Here is a 19950-nt window from a genome sequence, read left to right as displayed (position 1 = left end):
GGCATAGCATGGATTACAATCTTACATGCTATGTAGCTATTTGTTGTTCATTCCTTCACATTTCCTGGAATGTGAGTTGGTAGAGTAAGTTGACAGAGCAGACTCTGTCCAACTCTTAACCCCTAAGTGCCTGTGATTTGACCTTATTTGGAAATATGGCCTTTTTGAATGTGATTGAGTTAAGGTCTCAAGAATAGTCCATCCTAACTGGCTGCCGGTGGCTCACACCTGTAATCCTAGCTACTCAGGAGGCAGAGAACAGGAGAATCATGGTTCAAAGCCAACCCAGGCAAATAGTTTGAGAGACCCTATCTTGAAAAAACCCATCATAAAAAAGGGCTGGTAGAGTGATACAAGGTGTAGGCCCTGAGTTCAAACCCCAGTACCGCTATATATATATATATATATATATATATATATTTTATATATAAATAAAAATAAAAAGACAAATCCATCCTAAGTTTAGAGTGAGCCCTAAATCAATGACTGGAACCTTGTAAGAGAAAGAGGAGAAAGATATGAGACATAGGAGCTCAGGGAAGAAGTCCACATAAAGAAATAGACACTGGAATTCTGCTTTCAAGGCACACCAGAAGCCAAAAGAAAGGAGGATCCTCCCCTCCAGCCTTCAGAGGGAGGGTGGCCAGGCTGACACCTTGATTCCAGACCACTGGCCTCCAAGACCCAAAGGACAATGAACCTGGATTGTAAACTGCCAAGTTTATGATAGCTTAGGAAGCTAAGACAGGATGTTTGAGCTGTTCCTGCTACATTCCAAGTTCCACCACAATACCAGGCAGAGGGGGTGCTCAGCTTCCAGGCACCAAATGATGTCTGCCCACAGAACACTTTGCCAAGCACTTTGAGGGACACCAAGAAAAGACAGGCACGGGGCACCTCTGCCCTCATCTCCAGAAGGCTGTGCAGAGCCAAGAAACCCAGAGACCCAGGTTTAAGGTCTCAGTCTGTGACTGGGCAACTGGAGCCTGCACCTGTCCCCTTCATTTGCAAGATGGGGAAGCAAGTTCTGTATCCCAGGGAGCCTGGGAGAATGAAATGGTGTATAATTGGCTGTTGAACTTTTCTTCTCCCCACTGTTCAGCATCCCCCTCATCTGTAGAATAGTGCTCCCGCTTGTCTGTTTGGAGAACTGTTCTTAATGATTTTTTCTGTAACACCATTTGGTAATATAGGAAATTCCACACTATATTGTTAAGTGGGACTATGGATGGAAACAGAATAGCATGTACCTTAGCCACGAAAGGCCAGCCTGTCACCGGAAAGAAAGTCCTATGCCAGTGCCCAGAATTCTGTGCTTTACACGTTGACTTTGACCCCACCCAGCCAGGCTCCAGGGAAACCCTGTACCTGCCTCCTCACCCTCTCCCCATTTCCCATAGTCCCTCGGTCCTTCCAATTCTTCTTTTTATTTCTTTCTGCAATACTTTATAAATTTCTCTATAAAAGTCAGGCCTCTCTCTCATGAGGGCTTATTACTAGGTGCCTTTCTGTTTGTCTTGCTGTCTTGTACCACAGTTCTGAACTGGTTCTTGCTACTGAATAGAACAAAATCAGTGTTTATGTATTGGCCTTTTACTGGGCAACCAGTTCTAGAAGGCTGTAGATCCTATACAGAAATGCAAATGGAGACAGATTTGTGTCCATCTTTTGAATTCTTATGTATTTATTTATTTTTCTCTCCTTATTGCCTTGATTAGGGTCCCAGGTTCAAGGCCTGAGCAAGCCAGCAGCAGAGGACAGCATTTTCTTGTCCCTGATGTCAGTGGAACTATGTCTAAGGCATCAGCTTTTTTGTTTATTTTGGGGGGATTTGTTTAGTTTGGTTTTGGTTTTCAGTTTTTATTTTTTTATTATTATTATTGTTTTAGACAGCATCTCTCTAGATAGTCCAGGCTGGTCTGGAATTCATTGTCCTTCCTGCCTCTGCCTCCTGAGTGCTGAGATTACATCTTAAAGTTTCATGATCCACTGTGGTATTTCCTTTTTTTTTTGGTGGTAGTGGGGTTGAACTCAGGGTCTTGAGCTTGCTAGGCAGGTGCTCAGGTGCTCTAAGTACTTGACTATCTTTTCAGCCCTATTTTAATTTTTGTGATACTTTGTCAAATCAGGAAAGTTTCTTTGCTTTTCTACTTTGCTAAGCGTTTCTGCTTGTTTGAATCATGAAGACATGTTGACTTTTATGAATTGCATATTCTGAATCTTTCTCTTTTTTCTTTCTTTCTTCTTTTGCAGGTACTGGGGTTTGAACTCATGGCTCCACAGACTTTGGAGACAGGCACTTTACTGTTTGAGCCATTCTTCCAGCTAGCCCTCTCCATCTTTTGAGGTTCTCTTCTACTTGTTAGTACACCGAATTACATGATAGTTTTTCCGACATTGAACTAACCCTGCGTTCTGACACTAAACATTACCTGATCGTGACATATTCTTAAGAATATACAGCTGAAGCCCATCAGCTAACATTCTATTTAGAATTTCCCTGTTTGAGTTGGCGAGTTGGTGAGATGGTTTTGTAATTTCCTTAGCAGGTATTGGGGCTTTTTTGTTTTTGTTTTTATTCTGGCAGTACTGGAGTTTGAACCTCACACTCGCTAGGCAGGCATTCTATCATTTGAGCCACTCCACCAGCCCTTTTGTGTGTTGGGCATTTTCAAGATAGGTCTCATGAACTATTTGCCCAGGCTAGCTTTGGTGCCTGGTCAAGGTCATTTTTTAAGATCCAGTGAAATGGTGCTCTGAATATAAATAACAGTGTAAGTTCTTAGACTTATTTTATTTTATTTTATATCTTACTCATTATAGCAGGCCCAGTGTATCTGCAGGTTCTGCATCTGCTGCAGATTCAACCAAAGGCACTTTGAAAAGTGCCTTTCTAGCAAGTGCAAGGCTCTGAGTTCAAACCCCAGTACTGCCAAAAAAAGGAAAATCTTTGGAAAAAAGTGCATATGTACTGAACATGTACGGACGTCTTTCTTGTCATGACTCCCTAAACATTACAGAACAACTATTTACAAAGCCTTTTTACAGTGCAGTAGGTATTTTAAGCATCTAGAAACTATGTTGCTATGTTATATACAATACTCCACTTTACAGAAAGGACTCAGGCACCCGTGGATTTTGTTACCAGCAGGAGGTCCTGGAGCCAATCCCCATGGACACCATGGAACAACTGAACCTCAAAGATCCTCTAGACAGATTCAAGCAGTGAAGCTCAGCCTGGCGGAGGGGCATCCGACTATCTGCATGGGACAGAGTGGGAGGGACCTGGAATTCTACAAGTCAGAATCCACCCACGATTCTTCTAGGGCTTTGGTCCTCAACAGCCCCACTGAAGATGCAAAAGTCCCTGAGAATGAGTGGCAACTAACACTGATTTCTGGGTGAGCTCCATCCCGGGGGACAGGACAAAGTAGGGCTGATTCACCACCTAGGCCACTGTCAGAACTGCTCTCACTGTGGAGATGACACCTCAGGTAGTAGTGCCCTTGACAGCCAGAGGGGAATAGATGTCTTGTTCTCACCATCCTTTGGACAGAGTAGGGTTGGGGAAGGGCATGGCTGGACTCTTTAAGCTGATAAACAGAACTTGTTTCTAGCCAAGTTGCTCTAATAAAATCAATAAGAAATAATTTTTCCCTAGAAGACATTTTCTTGTCCAGAGTTGTGGCATTGTTCCAGCTTTATCTCTAAGCAACAGGTTCTACACACCCTGGAAATGGGATGGGACCATGTGAGGACCCCAAGAAGACTGGGACTGTAGAGGAAGCCTTGGCATTGGAGTGAGACCCAGGTTCAAATCCTCATCCTGCCCCTTGCTCTCTGACTTGGAGTCCTGGACTTCCATCTAGAACAAGGACGATGTCATCTGCTTCTAGAGCTATAATGAAGATAAATACAACCATCACCAAGCATCTGGTTCACAGTAAGTGGGTAGTCAGTCCCCTTGGTGTTCTGGAGGATAAGGACAATGCCACAGCCTAGAAGTAACAAGGACCCAATAAGGAAATCTGGGACCTACTCCCTTGGGTGGAGCAAAAAAAGTTCAGGTCCAAAATTGGTCCCCAACAGATCTGGAGCACTGAGGAGGAAGCTCATTCCTGGCCATGAAACATTGTTTGAAGATAAGGGCAAGGCTGAGTGACAAGGTGGGTATGTCCAGGCAGAGCTCAGATAGAGATTTGTGAACTGTTTTATAAACCACACCAGGCACTGGTGTAGGTGTTTGGGAGGGAATTCAGTAGGATTTTCCATTGGGAACTAAGAAACCTTTCTGTGTGTTGGCAGGGTGAGGGGTGGGCTCGAGGGAGGGCTGTCTGTGACAGCTTCATCATTGTGCTTGGTTCAGAACAGCCATTCTTCTACCCATCCCTCCTTCCATCCCATCCATCCATCCATCCATCCATCCTCCATCCAATCACCTGTACACACATTAACTCATCCATCTACCCATTCTCCTATCAAATAGTCTATCTATCCATCTGTCCACCCACCTAACCATCAACACATTCATCCATCTTTCCATCCATCCATTCACTTCTCCATTTATTATGGTGGTGATAAGTAAAAAATTAGAGTGGCCAGTGTTCATTCAGTCCCCTGTGCCAGTTATTTTGTAAAGTGTGTCATAGGAATAGTTTAGTCTTCTCAATAAGCTTATGATGAAAGTTCTATTATTATTCCTATTTAGAGAAGAAAGAGAGAAGTTCCTGAGAACATGATTGATTTTCTTATGAATCACAGTCAGAAAAATATCATAGCTGAGCTCTAACCTAAGACATCTAGTTCTAGAGTTCCTCCCCCCATCCATGTACATGGCCTTCCAAATACCACCAGTCATCCAACCCCCCATCAGTCTCTTTACCCATCCTTCTGTCCACCACCCACCTGTAGTCCTGTTCTACCCACCCACTCCCCATGCACCCTTCTACTCACCCATCCTCTATATCTTATTCCTAACCAGTTGTCTATTCCCCTCCCTGTACTTCCATGCCCCCATAAGTCCATCCACCCCACCCACCCTTTCCTACACTACCAACTGTACATTTAGCTAGTGAGCATTTTCTAAGCACTTTAAAAAATAAAAAAAAAATTTTGGTGGGACTGGAGTTTGAACTCAGGGCCTCACACTACTATTTTAGCCACTCCACCAGTCCTTTCTTGTGTTGGGTATTTTCAAGATAGGGTCAAAAGAACTATTTTCCTAGGCTGTCTTCAAGTGGCAATCCTCCTGAACTCTGCTTCCTGAGTAGCTAGGATTACAGGTGTGAGCCACCAGTGCCTGGCAAAGCAGTTTTATTCGAATGATGCTTAGAGATGAACAGTGCTTCATCCCTGACATCACAGCCTTACTCTTTGGTGAAGGGACTGGGCAGATGACCCAGTGGCTGTGACCCAGTGGTGTACCTGTTGAGGAAGAAGCAAACCAGGATGCCATGAGTACAGGGGGCAAAGGCACACAGCCATGGAGTTCCACACAGGCCCTTGAGGACTTAGAGGCTGACTTGGAAGATCTAGACAGAGGAGGTGTCATTTTTAAGCAGCAGAGCTTCCACGCCAGTGTACCCACCCAGCTATTTCCCAGTTCAAGTGGGACTGGGAGCAGAATGAAGTCCCTCCTCTCTCACCCATTCTTCAGAGAGTACCAGACAGTACCAAGACACAGGCAGTTCCCTCTCCATTCTCCAGCCAGGATGGGGACAGTTCCAGTCAGGGACTGGCCAGCACTGGGATGCTGAGATGAAACTCAGGCTAGCTGCCTGAGAGTTCAAGTTTCCTTTGAGACTATTCACTACACTGTTTGGCTTCTCCCAGAGCCATCCCACATTTGCTATTCTGTGCACTCTCCACGTATTTGCAAGTTCTGATTGAACAAACACTGGCTGGGGCACAGTGAACCCAAATAACTGTGTGCGTGTCAACAGTACATGTTAATTGGGGAGATGGAGAGTCGGCAGGACGGGTCACAAGGGAGAAGCCAATTACTTCGTGTACCTGTTTGAAAGGCTCAATCTCCCGGAGTCCTGACTGGCATTAGAATGCCTGGTATTGGTCTTTGTTATTGATCTTCCTCCCACCTCAGTTGATGGGCTCGTTAATTGACAATTACCTTTTTCCTTGTGTAAGGAGAATTGCCAACAGCGACCCAAAGCGTTCAAGTTTCATTTGAGCTGAGCTAAGCCTGTACCTGTTTAACCTATAACAAGTCCCAACAGGCAACTCTGGGGAGCTAACACTCCAAGGAGGAACCAAGGACATGGGTGTGAGTGTGGGTGCTGATAGGCAGACTGGAGTGTGCAGCCTGCTGGGGCCAGGCTGACCCAGGCTGATACACAGAACCTACAATGGGACTGATTCACACTGGTTCAGCAGGCAGTGAAGGAAAGAATGACCACCTACTACGTGCCAAGCACTTTTTCCTAATTGCATTCCCCATAAACTTTTAATCCCACAGATATGACACATATCTGCTGTCTACTGCATGTGTTCTCTTTATGTAAAAAGAGGAAGATTTTTTTTTTTGCCACATCCCCCAGAATACCAATTGTTTTTCCTTGGGAGTGGGGGAGTGGTACTGCCCCAATGAGAATATATGGTGCAGGGAAGGCAGGGCAGGAGTCATGTGACCTTGGTGGGGCTGAATGTCATCTACATACACTGGGTCCAGAGACAGTAGAGCTTGATCAAGGTTAAACATACAGCAACCAACTTGGGTTCAAGACTGCTGTGCTACATACCGTTCAATGTAACTTCTCTGGATCTCAGTGTCCCTGGCTGTTAGGAGAAACTAGAAGTTAGGCTCCCCTTATGTTGGGTGACAAAGTAATGAAGGCAGCATGTAGTATGCTCTGGGGAGTTGCAGGGGCTGCCACCATGGCTTCTTTCAGAACCCACTGGCTGATGAGATGGAGTCCTGGCATGTTCTCTGCTCCTCAAGGGCACAGACTATATCTTATTGTCCTTGGCAGGGGCTGGTCTTTATCCACTGCTGCATGAACTGCCTATGCCTGAGCAGGTTCGCTCTGGCTCTGAGCAGACCAGGCAGCAGAAGACAGGTCAGGGACAGCGGCTGCTGCCCACCAACACCTGGGGACCACGTGTCCCTCTGAAAATGCCATGTCCAGTTGCCAAGAGGAAATTGCTGTTTTAGTCCCTGCAGATGTCTGAGTGACTTCAGAGACCTCCTCAGACTTCTGCCTCCCTCTGAATCTGCCCTGCCAGACTGTCAGTCCATGGCTGATTCAACATGATTGAAGAGCCTCGGGTGTTCTACTCAGGTGAAGGACACCCTGTCACCCCAGGCCTGTGAGTCAGTGTTTCAAGGCTGGGTGCTGGCTGGTGGCAGTTTCTGCCTCTTAGTCCAATCTGGAGGTCAGACCCACTGGCCTGGAGTCAAAAGCTGACTCCTCGGATCAGGCACCAAGCTTTACAGGGACCCAAACCTTCCCCATCTTTGTCCTAGCAGGTGGACACTTGCATCTTGCAATTAGCAAAGGGACTACAGTCCATTTTTCAATAGCCAGCAAAGAATCATTGTCCCAATCGCTTGCATATTTGAGAGTTTCAAGCCAGCCCAGCAAGCACAAGCTGCAGACTTGACTTGGTTTGGTGCTCCAGTTCACAATTATTTTTAAGCTGTTTATCCCTTTCTTCAAACAAAATCTGGTGTGGCAGCCCAATTTTTACCTAACAGGAGCAAACCTCCCTAATGTGTAACAGGAACAAAAATTAGCCCATGTGTGACTATCTCCAGGTCCCTGCCTCCCATGCTTCTCACTTTCTAAGCAGCCTTCTAGAAAGTTCATGGCTCTGCTTCAAGCCTGGTCAGTGCAGCCACTGCGAGGAAGAAAGGCAGAAGCCACCAGAGACCCTCTGACTCTTCTTCTGTGCAACCCTCCCTGTAGCACCACAAAGCCCTCAGGATACAACTGGAAGTGGCTAGGTGGTGGCTACAGTTCAAATTTCAGCCCAGCACTCGCTAGCTGAGTAACTAAGGATAAGTCACTTTGCCTCCCAGAGCCTCCATCTATTAAAATAGGAGAAAGAATCCTGTTAACATACCCACTACACTGCCATGAAGACAGAAGGGATTTGTGACAGTGAAAGCAAACTCTGGGGGGCATCCTGGGAGTTGGAAATATACCCCGTTGAGGTCTGTGTCCTTTGGACCCTGTAAGGTGACAGATGACAGGTGGCTAGGATAAAAGCAAAAAGAATAGTGTTTTCCCTCCACACTTGGTGTAGCAGACCCTGCTCTGTGCTCTGTTCTGAACATTTATTTCTCAGAGTTTTCAAAACGTTCCTGTTCTGGTTTATTTGTGAAGTGACTGTGCAGACAAGCAATTTCAGCCACTGTGCTGGGGCTTGGGGCCCCTTAGGGGGTTTACTAGAGCTCAGAGTAGGCTAGTTTCAGGTACTGGCCAAGTTCTCCCTCCCCTGGGTGTCCTTTCATGGCCACAGCCTTCCTGGAGAGGCAGCAGTAAGGGGTGAAGGACCCTCACTGTGCAAAGAGGTGGCCTGTGAGGAACTGATGGGTCACTCCAGCTGATGTCCTGGGGACACTTGGAAGGGGTTTAGCTTAGTTCTTATCCCACTTCCAGTGGAGGGGGCCAAGAAGGAGGCCCTGCAGGATTGGTCTGCACTGGCTGGAAACCAGGACAGAGACAGCAGTGGAGCCACATGGCAGTCATTTGATATTCACAACTTGGAAGGGAAGAGCCCAAGGGAGAGCCAGTGACTCTCAGAAGACTCCTGTGCCAAGCCTTTCTAAATGGCAGTTTATTATGTCCTCAAATGACTCTGATCCAAACATAGCGATGTCAGAGATGAGGAGTCAAGTGACTTACCTAAGACCCCACAGCTCATAATGTGGTGAGGCCAGGATGGGCAGGAGGGAAGAGGGGTTTAATGGTTAGTGAGGTGGGAGGAGGCATAGGGATAGGGGTTCATGGGGACCAGGCCAGGTCTTGGAATTCATGTGCCCCACAGGTTAATGTGAGTTGGACCAGATGGTTCAGCTGGCTATCAGGGAACATTGTCATGTTGTGAACCATGGCACATAGATTCAGGATGCCTACTCTGGGCTGGACATGGGGGAGGCAGGGATGCACAAGAACAGCCCTCACCTCACCCTGCCTTCCCTAAAATGGGCATGGGAAGCACCACATACTGTGTGTGGAGGACCCTGCATGCTGAGCTCCCTGGAGTCAGAAGAGGCATCCTGAGTCAGCAATGAGAGACAAGCAAAGGAGGACATGGGGTCTCAGCAACGCTCCCACCAGTGCACTACCCATCCAGTACTATGAGATCACTCCCATTCGGGGTGCTTTGCTGGGTAAGGGGTTTCAGGTCTACCCTTGGTGTGTGGGGGGTCTTCCCCTTCATGCCACACAGCCATCACTTGAGGTGTCCAGTGCCCCTCCATCTGGTTGGAGGGAAAGGAAGGTTTACAAGCAGCCAAGACTTGGAGCTGGTTGGAGGAGGGTTAGACAGCCTCTGGCCCCAGTGGGTGGCACTCCAGATGGGATGCTTGGCCACAGCCTGCTGACCTGGCTCCTGGTAATGCATGTGGACAGTAATGGGCAGGGAAACCCAAGACCCACATGTCTTACCCCTGACACTGATGACAGCCTTCCTTCTCCAGCCGGGACTCATGGTGTCAACATCTCACAGTCTCCTTGAACCTCTTTCCCTGCTGGTCATTCTCATCTGCAGAGGATCCCCACTCTGCCAGGGACATCAATGTGCCCCCCAAAGTTCATGAATTAGAAGCTTAATCCCAAATTAATTATCTAATAGTATTTAGGTAATTACAAGTAGATGGGGTCACAAGGGTGGTCCCCTGTGGTTGTATTAGCAGCTTTATGAGAAGAGCCGTGCTTGCTCTGTCCCACCAAGTGAAGCCCTCCACCATGTTTGGATGTAGCACAAAGGCCCTCACTAGATACTGAGCAGAGGCCAGCTCCAGGATCTTGGGCTTCTCAGCCTCCAAGATCCATGAGCCAAATAAAACTTCTATTAACAAATTGCCGGGTCTCAGGTACTTCGCTACAGTGAAATAAAATAAACTAAGCCAGTGGTTAAGAGCCTGGACTCTGGAGCCAGCCTCAGAGCTTGAGTCCCATCTCTGTATTTGACTGTAGGCAAGTGAGTTGACCTCTCTGTGCCTCAGTTTCCCCATCTGTCAAGAGGCAATGGTGATAGAGACTTGCTATGAAGACTAAGTGCTGGCACACATGATTCCTCTGGGACTTCACACTGTCCTCTGGGTAATGAAAAGTCACAGATATCATCCTCAAGGACTTCTCCAAGGAGGTGGGACTGATGATTAAAATAAGGCAATGACCAGTGCAAAGGAGAGACCCAGAGTGCAAGTGAGGTAAATGGTTGGAGGAGAAAGAAGTTCTATTGGAGGATTTAAAACTTGTGTTCTAGGAAGAAGAAATTGCAAAAAGAAAAATAAGCCAGTAGATCTTGGGCCTAAGCCAACATCAGGGTGAATAAGGTGAGGGTTCACAGGGGGACCAGTAAGGCACCTCATGGGGAGGAACCTGGTTTGGGAAGGTCAGGAGACAGGCCAGCATGGGGGGACACAGGAGGAGCACACACCTGGTTGATGTGGAGAGAGGGGCCTTGAAGGGCTGTTGTGTAACTCATTGGTGACATGTGCCTGGCACTGCATAGCCACTTGCCTCATTGATTTCATATCCTTTTCATGCTACCCATGAGTTCTATAATAAGCAGCACTGTAGTGACCAAAACAGAGAGGGTAATTCCTTGCCCAAGGTGACTCCTGAAGAGTGTCTCTAGAGGTCCAGCCTGCAGAGTCTGTGGCCTTCCCAGTGGCTGGCCACTCCACATATCCCAGGCAACAAAGCAGATGGTAAAGGAAGGGGAAGCAAATTCAGGACCAAGCTTGGAGGACTTGGCGAGCTTGGGAGTGCCTCAGCTTCCTCCTCCAAGGGTCAGCCGGCCACCCACAGGGCCTCCCATACTTAGAGAGTAATGAGCATCAGAGAAACCTGGATGCTCAGCAGCTTGATTTCTGCTTGGAGTCCTTTGAGGCTGAGTTCTGTTGCTTGTTCTATCCGCTCCCCGTTCTGCCCACCAGAGGCAAAGCTTCCATGGACCACACTCTTGTCTACACAACTCCCCATCAGCATGACAGCTACCATGCTTTTAATTCTACCATGACGGCAATTGGGCCACATTCCAAATGTCCACCTTCTCTTTGTCATCTAGCACACAATCTTCTAAAGCATCACTTCTCAAAAAAAGAAAAAAATGAACTAGAGAGCTTTTAAAAAGACCAATGCATAGGCATTCTGTTCTATGTGCAGGAGGCGAGTGCAAAGCTCCCCAATGTTGAGAAGCATAACTTTAAAGGGGTCCCTGGAGTCATTTGGAACCTTCTAAGCTTTGCTGGGGATTTCCTTTGGACTCACATCAGCACAGCCCATTCTATGAGTGCTCGCCAAGCACAAATCAAATGATTCCTGGAGCCACAGAATGGGCCATTGGAACACAGAGCTCAGCTGTGGGGACATGTGTCCTGGGGCGAGTCCTGACTATGTCCCTGGCAGTTCAGCTGCTGTGGCTTCAGATTACCCTGTACTAACTAGCGTTATTGCTGTGCTGTCTCACCCATGCTAGCCAAAGAACCCCACTGGGAATTTTATTGTCCATGTTATATTGTTCAACAGGTATGCTTGTGGTCATAATTTTAAAATACTAAATTACACAGAGCATTAAGGGCCGTGTTTTCTGTTAGAAGACAGGTTAATTGCTACTATTCATCTTTAATTTTGAGATCGAGGCTTGTTTCCCATTTAGCTCTAATTGGTAGTGTTCTGCCAGCTTTCCCTGACCCCAGAAGCTTTTGATATGGTTTAGAAACCCTTTTATGGAAGCCCCTTATTCTTTTGCCCTGCACATGTAATAGATTTGTATTTCCTCAGTCAACTCTGTCAGTGCAGCTATTTCACACCCCATGGGTCTGCAGGGAATAAATGCTTTCTCACCAGCATATGTGTGTGTGTGTGTGTGTGTGTGTGTGTGTGTGTGTGTGTGTGTGTTTACAGTGATCGGCAAAAGAGGATTAATTGCTCTATTCACATACACACCTTTGTCTCCCGGACTCTGTTTTCACACAGGGCTTTTTAAGCCTTTCTTCTACAGCCAGGCTGGATTTCCTCTAAATGTTCATGCTCTTAGAGAGATGTTTCTGAAATAGACCTTAAGAGAGAATCTGCTCCAACCACTCTATGTTAAGGATAATAATGTCACCAGAATGATGCTTTATGTGTCAGGGGAGAGCACCCACTGAGGGACAGGCACAGGGCAGTAATGAGCCCCTCGGTCCTGGGGCTGCTCAAGTACTTTGGAAGCCACATGTCAGGTGTATTTTAAAGGCAAATATGGCTTAAGAATGAAGAGGTTCTAAATCAGGAAGGCCTGGGCTGAAGCCCCTGCCACCTCCCGGTCCTGTGGCCCTGGGCAGCTATGTGCCACCTTGAACCTCAGTTTCCTTGTCCATAAAATGGTTGGAGTGAGTGAACACCTGGACTTTACAATGAATATAGGCTTCTGTTGTTAAATATTACAGATGACAGCCCAGCTTCAGTCTGTAGGAGGGGTGGAGACAAGGAAGAAACCAAGACAATGACTTTTTAGTTATCTTCATTTCTCACCACTCAATAGCCCATGAGAGTTTACAAAACGCTTTCTCATATAAAATTTCAATTTATCTTCACCACTGTCCTCTACCTAAACTAATAGTGTGGAGAAATGGAGGCTCAGAGAGGTGAAGTGACTTGCTAGAAGTCACACAGCATCCAGATAGAGCAATTAAAACCCACATTCATAATCCTCTTTCTTCTGCTGCTTCCAGGAAACACTGGTGTCTATCTGTCTTAGTGTCCTTCAGCTGCATCCTAAGGATGATTCTCAGTGTCTTGGGTCTTTGTTGGCTGGGGGCATGCTCCTGGCTTCTCCTGGCTTCTCTTGGCTTCTGGTTCCACAGGACAGCCTGCTGTTCAAATGCAGACCGTGAAGCTGTTTCTTTTACTGTCAAGTGTGTGGGGCAATCACGCAGTCCAATAATAATAATAATGCACAATGTTGGGTACTCATAATACACTTGTCTCCTGTGGCAGTCTCAGAATTTTAATTGGATATGAGGAGCATTATTACGCCATAATCATTAAATCCCATGTTAATCTCTCTTAAAAACTCTTTTTTTCTGGCAATAAAAAAGACAATTTTACACAAGGAAAGTCATTTGGGGAAGAGAATCTGCTCAGTGGTTTTTCCTGCCATCATTATGGGCAGGCTGATCACTCTGTCTTCTCCCCTCCCTCAGGTCTTGTGTCTCCTGCCAGGGAATGATCAGGAGGCCTGCTTGCAGGACAGGTTGCCCAGAGGTTCTGAGCACAGCTAGGTCCCAAGTGAACCCTTGACAGAAAGAGGCCCTGAGAAGTCAGTTTTTTTACACCAGTGTTAAGATACGGAACTCAGTCCTCAGAGATTTAAGTTAGAAAAAAAGAAAGAGGTTTGGGGGGACAGGAAAGGGATTGATCATGACATAAGTAGAAACCAGGGACCTTGCCTCTCCTGATAGGAATTGAGCAGGGGAGGGGAGAGAGCTTGGCTGTGGATAAAACTCTGTTTCCTTCAGGAACTGGGCCCTGTCCAAAGACACTGAAGTCCCTCCAGCCACCTGCTCTGGCCCTAGCCCTCTGGTGCTAGTCTCAGACTAAACCCATCTCAATACCTGCCCTAACACTCTTTTGGTCCCAGGTGAAGGTCCCCACGCTGCCTCCAAACCAGGCAGCCCTCCCTCTGTTTGTCACATCCATTCTGCACACACCTCCGTGTAAAGAAGGAATTTTGAGCCTGTGGACCCAGATCCTGCCCTGTCCCCTCCTTTATCAGGACGCAAAGGTCTGGAGAAGGAAAGGGTCTCATTCCAAGTGTGTGAACAGGTGGGAACCGGGACCCACGCAATGTCCAGTGCGTTAGCCCCATGGTAATACCAACCTTGTGCCATCCGTGTCCTGAGGCTGAGGATGGCTGTGGGGTCCCCTGTGGCCCCATGCTCTATAGGAAGCTTGTTCTAAACAGTCTGCTTGATCTCACTTACCCCTCACAGCAGTTCCAGAGGTGGCTGGGCTCAGCGCATCAGCCAGGCAGTGACAGAGCTGGGCTCCACAGCCCCACCCTTCACCACTGCACTCTGTTGCATAGAACCAGGCGCTTGGAGCATCTGCTTATTTCTCTAAGACACAGAAGTGGGCTCATTCCCATCCTGACAAATTTACACTTATGGCTCAAGTCAAGGGATAAAAGGGAGATAAAAATTCCTGGGCACATCAAAAGTGCTATAAGAACACAAGACCCCCTACTAATGCCATTATAAAATGTAGACCAATTCTTTGGCCTGGGGCCTTTTTTCCCTCTTTTAGCAGTAAGATTCCATCAGAAAAGAAAGGGTTTTTGCACCCATAATGTATGAGGTGTTTATGGGTTATAGACACACTCATTCAAGAATTTTTATGTGGAAACTTTTCTGGGCTCATAGGGATTTACAGATAAATAAATGTACTCCCAGCTTGCAAGACACTTGAAGAGGCTGAGAGTTACAGCCCAGTCTCATTTTATGGGGATAATGCCAGGTGGAGGAAGGGCCTGGGTGTCTAAAAGGGCCAAGGGACTGGCCAAGAGGACAGGCTGTGCTGTAAATTCTCTTGAGTTCACATCCTTGCTCTTCATTACTAGCTGTGTGCCTTCGAGCAATTTTCTGGACCTCTCTGTGCCTGAATCTCTCGCTTCCACAAAATAGAAATTATGACAAACCATCCTTGATTCCTACCTCAAAGGATTGCTATAAATATTTCATGAGCCAAGGACACTTTGGAAGTCTGAGGAAACTTATAGATCCATCCAGGAATATTGTTTTGTTTAATGCATGCAATAAAAACACATCAGATTATAAAGTGTACTAATTATATTAAAATAGTATCGAAATATTAAAACCACAAATTAATAACTTGGCAATATATGTACTACTTTATTAAGGCATTAAATAACAGGCGTGGGCAGCAGGTACAAAAAACACCAGAATTTTGAGGTGATGTTGGATGTAGATGGTACTTTGAAGTATCTGCAATGACCCAATGTGATGAAACCTTTTTTTGACTTTGATGGGTGGCACCCAATTAAAGGAAATGCTTGATTTTCGTGAAGATCAGTGACACAGGAATGTAATTTTTGTTTTCCAAGTTCTCCCACCATCTAAATTAAATTCCAAGGATGCACGGAGACTGGTGCCCCCAGGTAATAAGTCCTGTCTGGGAGAGGTTCTGGCGGGTGGGCAGAGAAACAAGGGTGGGTATTGGGCTGGCCTAGCGGGAGGGGCTGCCAGGTTCCCACAGGATCCCCACCTTGAGTGACCTCAGGAAGAGGTGTGCAGGCTGAGGAAACTGTGCTGTCTCGTTGTCCTGCAGTCGCTCGCACCATGCTGAGTGACATGCAGGGTCAGTTTCAGTTGTGTGCCCATCTTTGACTTGAAACAGCCAGCATGGAAGTCAAGGGTGGGCTCTGCCTACATTCCAACCTCACTACTATTAGAAAAAGAGTGTGGTGTGAACTGCACAATGTGGCTGTAAAGACAGAATGAATGGGTGCGTGTAAAGTGCTTAGAAGAGTCCCCAGCACATGTCAAAGGCTCACCCAGTAGCTCTGATATTATTAGGAGTGAGATCCATCCCCGTGAGTGAACCCACCACCCAGCACTTGCACTTTGCTACTTGTCAAACTCTGATATTCTTTTTCCCCCTCCCCACAAATGCCTAGGAAGCACTTAAGCAGCTCAATGTTATTTTCTTGATCTACAGAAGCAATGGTGAAGATCAGGACTGGCGAGGGGCCGGGGGTGGGGGGTACTGTGCCTGTCATCTGCCACCTATGTAAGCTAATTTAATCCCTGCAATGGTCTTGCCACAGAGTTCTCATTTTACTGTTGAAGAAACAAATGGAGGCTCTGAGGTGAGGCAATTGACCCAGACAATCAGGGGAGGGAGGATTCAAATTCAAGTCCATGCTGCACCCAGAAGCCTCAGCTGCAGGGAGAATTTCTCACTGAGACAGGAGCTGCCAAATTAGGCCACCTGCTTGATACTTTCCTTCTATATTTCTCATACAGAAAGGCCCTGGAGGAGAGTTGCACCCCACCTTTATCAAGCAACACAGTCCTAATTAGTCAGGGATGACATTTGACCCAGCACAGCCAGGGTGGCACTGAACACTGCTTGGGGACAGCTTGGTCCCTGGTTTTCTTCCTCTCCTCTCCAGGAGTGGGGGGGCAATGTTAAAAGGATGAAAGGAGATCCTGTATTCTGTGAAGCCCAAGCATGCATGTGTGCATTCATTCATTCGTTCATTCGTTCACATACTCACCAAACATGCACAGAGCACCCACTGTTGGCAGGTCCTGAAGATGAAGGATGAATGAGATGCGACCCCTGGGTGCAAGGACCCACACTGTTGGAGTCACACAGGTACACAGTAAGTGTCTGTCGGTGTCCTGGGCTGATCGAGGTATTACCTAGGGCTGTGGGAGCTTAAAGGGTCAGGGGACATTAGCTCTTCTTGGGACATGGTTGGGGGGACCCAGGGAATGCCTTATCAAAAGCTGTGTTATAGAAAGCAAGCGGGCATTCACCAGGCAGAGAAGTGGGAGGGGACCAGTCCAGAGTGGGGGGACTAGGACCAAGACAACACTGACCTTCCAGTGCCAGTAGGCTCTCTGCAAGTACTTTGCCTGTCTGTCTGTCTATGTATCTATCTATCCATCCATCCATCATCCTCCATCCATCCATCCATCCATCCGTTGATCTAATTTCATCTCCACTGCAGGCCTACAGGGAAGGCCTTAGCATCCTCCTCAGCAGAAGAGAAAATGAGGTTCAGAGAGGCTAAGAGACTCGCCCAAGGCCACACAGCTGGGTGTAGTGAAGCCAGGTTGCCACCCAGGGCTGCCCGACTGTGAGGTTTGTGTTCTTGTTCACATCAAAGCCTGCCAGAAGGGCCCTCTGGCAAAGACCCCAAGAGAGAGAGGGTTTGAGTGTTCATAGGAGAAAGCTGGGGATAGAAGTGCACCCCAAGGGTACGAGGATATTGGAGGCTGAGAATGAAGGCTGCAAGTGTCACATCCTAGAGGACATTCTGTATTGCTGAGAAGAGCTGTCATCATCACAGGCCTGACAACTCCCCTGTCCTCATGCAAACATCTTTTGCTCTGTGCCTTGCCCCTCCTCCTTCAAAAGATAGTCTTGACCTCTGGTCTCAACTGAAGCTCCAGGAAGTGGCAACCATGGATGGGCCCAGATGAAACTGCCAGCTGGAGGTAGCCACATGAGGGTGATTCCAGATGACGCCGGTGGAGCAGAGACAGCCACCCTACTGCACCCAGCCCAGCCTGGACTGTAGAATCAGAACCAAATAAGAGACTGTTGCCATTTTAAGTCACTGAGTTTTAGGATGGCTTGTCATACAGCAGTCATTCCAGGGACAGTTGCCACTTGGAGTGAGATGGAGTTCAGATCAATGACATTAACACCCTCTATAGTGAGGGTAGTCATGCAAATTATGGACTACCTTTTGGGGACCCATTTCATCTCCATCTGGGAAAAGCTGGGGTCTCCTTTGGAAAGCAGAACCAACAGCCTCCCTTCTCAGGGATGCGTCTGTCTCACTGCCAATGTCTCCTTCCTTCCTTTTCCTTCACTGATGATGGAAGCAGCTGCCAAAATAAACTGGGGCAGAGCTCACAACAAGAAAGCACCAACTGCCAGAGCATCTTTGCTGCTGTCTACTCTCTCTGTGAACTACACTGTCATTTCTGTTCCTGTGGACTCTTCCCATGGGTGACCCAGGGTCACTGAGGGATGGAGTGGGTCTCAGACATCCACTGAGCCCTGGCTGAAGGCCACAGAGTAAATTCCAGAGGATCTGAAATCGTCAATTCCAATTTGCAACCCTCCACCTCCATAACCCCAGCATCTCTACAGCTGTCTCTGGAGGAGCCCTGGTTCCAAGTTTTCACCAGCTCATGTGCAAGGAAGGTCACAGGGACAGGAAATGATACTTGAGAGCTCCCTTCACCTTTCTTTGATCAACATGAGAGTGTAATATCACACTTTCACAACACCCTGCTGCTAGAATTTATTTTTATTTTATATCTAACAAACTTGAGACCCAAATTTGACCAGCAGGTAGACACAAGGTAGGTTGGGGCCCACAACCTCTTCTTCCACTCTCTAAGCCCCAGCAGGGGGCAATGGTATAAGGGTACTCATGGCACAGGGGGAGGTTTTGCAATTTGAGAACAGGAACTAGAAAACAATGGGAACTCACAGAATAGCTTGCCACCAATATTACTCAATGCCTCTAAATCAGTACTGCCCAACAGAAACATGCATGCATATGTGTAATTTCACATTTTCTACTGATTGTATTTAAAAAGTAAAAACAGGTCAGTGGTAGTACACACACTTTGCACTAATGAGTGAAGCCCTGGGTACAATCTCTAACACCAAAACATAAAACAAATAAACAAGTAAAAACAAGCATGTGAAATTAATCTGATAACATATTAACACCACTCTATCCAAAATATTATCATTTCAGAAAATAATCAATACAAAATTATTAGTAAGATATTTTACATTCAATTTTGTGTACAGTCTTTGGAATCAATATTTACATCCTACTTTTATCAACTTGACTCCTTTCAAGTGCTTGTTGGCCACGTGCCATAATGGATAGCACAGTCTTCACTTTTTTGTGGTTGCCTAGATGTGTCTAACCCTGGAAAGTGTGGATTAAAATCTCCAACTTAAATTGCCTTTTGTTTTTTTGGCAATTCTCCTTCCAACTCTAATACTTTTTGTCCTTTGCATTTAATTGCTATGTTGTTTGGTACATACATGTTTACAACTATCTCTTCTCTGCAAGTATGTCCTATCCCATTATGAGATGCAGCTCTTTGTCCTCTTGAGCACTTTGTCTTTAATTTCACTTTGTATATTGATAAAGTCACATTGTCCTCTCCCTCTTGCTTATGCCTTTGTTTCTGCTTTTGCATTTGTGTGGCACCTTCCTTCTGCAGCCCTCCACTCACCTAACCTGGCCATTCTCAGTCCCTGCTGCTTTTCCTGGGTGGATCTGTTTTTCCTTTCATGATGAACTGACTTTGCACTTTCTACTCTCTTTTTTCTATATCAAGGTATTTGCTTATCTATAGGTTCTGCCATCCTATACCTCTCAAAACCCAAACCAACCTCCTTGCTCCTCTTATACATTGTTTACATCAGGCACCAAGCTTCCCACATTTGCTGGGGGCAAATGGCCCTTTGCCCTGGAGATTCTTTTCCTGTGGGCAGAGCTGAGGATTCCATATTTTAGCAACTTCCTCAGCAATTCTGACCCCAGCCACAGGAAACTCTGTGCGCTCCTGAGCCTCTTCCTTTCCACCACATGGAAAAGTGTCCTGGTATCAAGTCAGGCTGGCAGAAGAGCCAAGTCACACTAAGGATCAGGGAAGGCCGCCTTTTCTGTGTTAGATGGTTTCAATTAGTTCCACTGCTTGGTGACTTGCAGCAGGAGGTGATGGATGTGCTTTTCCTAATAAAGCTTCTATATGGTACAAATATCCCACCCATCTCTATTTAAGTGTTGTTTTGTTTATAAAATTGCAACATTGGCTTTTTTTCTCCTTTTTATATTTTTGGGCAGGAGGCAAGAAGGTGGTGTTTGCTTAGGCAATGGAGAGGAAGGTTTCTGGTTCCCTTTAATTGAAAAGCTCTAATATGCAAACAGTCAAAAATTAAGCTTCAAATGCCCCTCTGCAGAATTGAGGGGTAATGACCCCAG

General features: G+C 46.6%; 1 protein-coding gene across 1 annotated transcript in view; it reads left to right on the top strand.

Moving 5' to 3' along the window:
• Window positions 1–19715, top strand: part of LOC141418114 (uncharacterized) — a 108963-nt gene extending 89248 nt beyond the window's left edge. Inside the window, exons 5-6 of the mRNA XM_074058376.1 lie at window positions 3149–4166; window positions 17347–19715. Of these exons, the coding sequence (XP_073914477.1) occupies window positions 3149–3405 (257 nt within the window). The 3' untranslated portion in view covers window positions 3406–4166; window positions 17347–19715. The remainder of the gene's footprint in view (window positions 1–3148; window positions 4167–17346) is intronic.
• Window positions 19716–19950: the final 235 nt, after the last annotated feature.

The sequence above is a fragment of the Castor canadensis genome, chromosome 2, assembly GCF_047511655.1.
Source record: "Castor canadensis chromosome 2, mCasCan1.hap1v2, whole genome shotgun sequence".
Lineage (NCBI taxonomy): Eukaryota > Metazoa > Chordata > Mammalia > Rodentia > Castoridae > Castor > Castor canadensis.
This window is presented reverse-complemented; position numbering and strand designations above follow the sequence as displayed.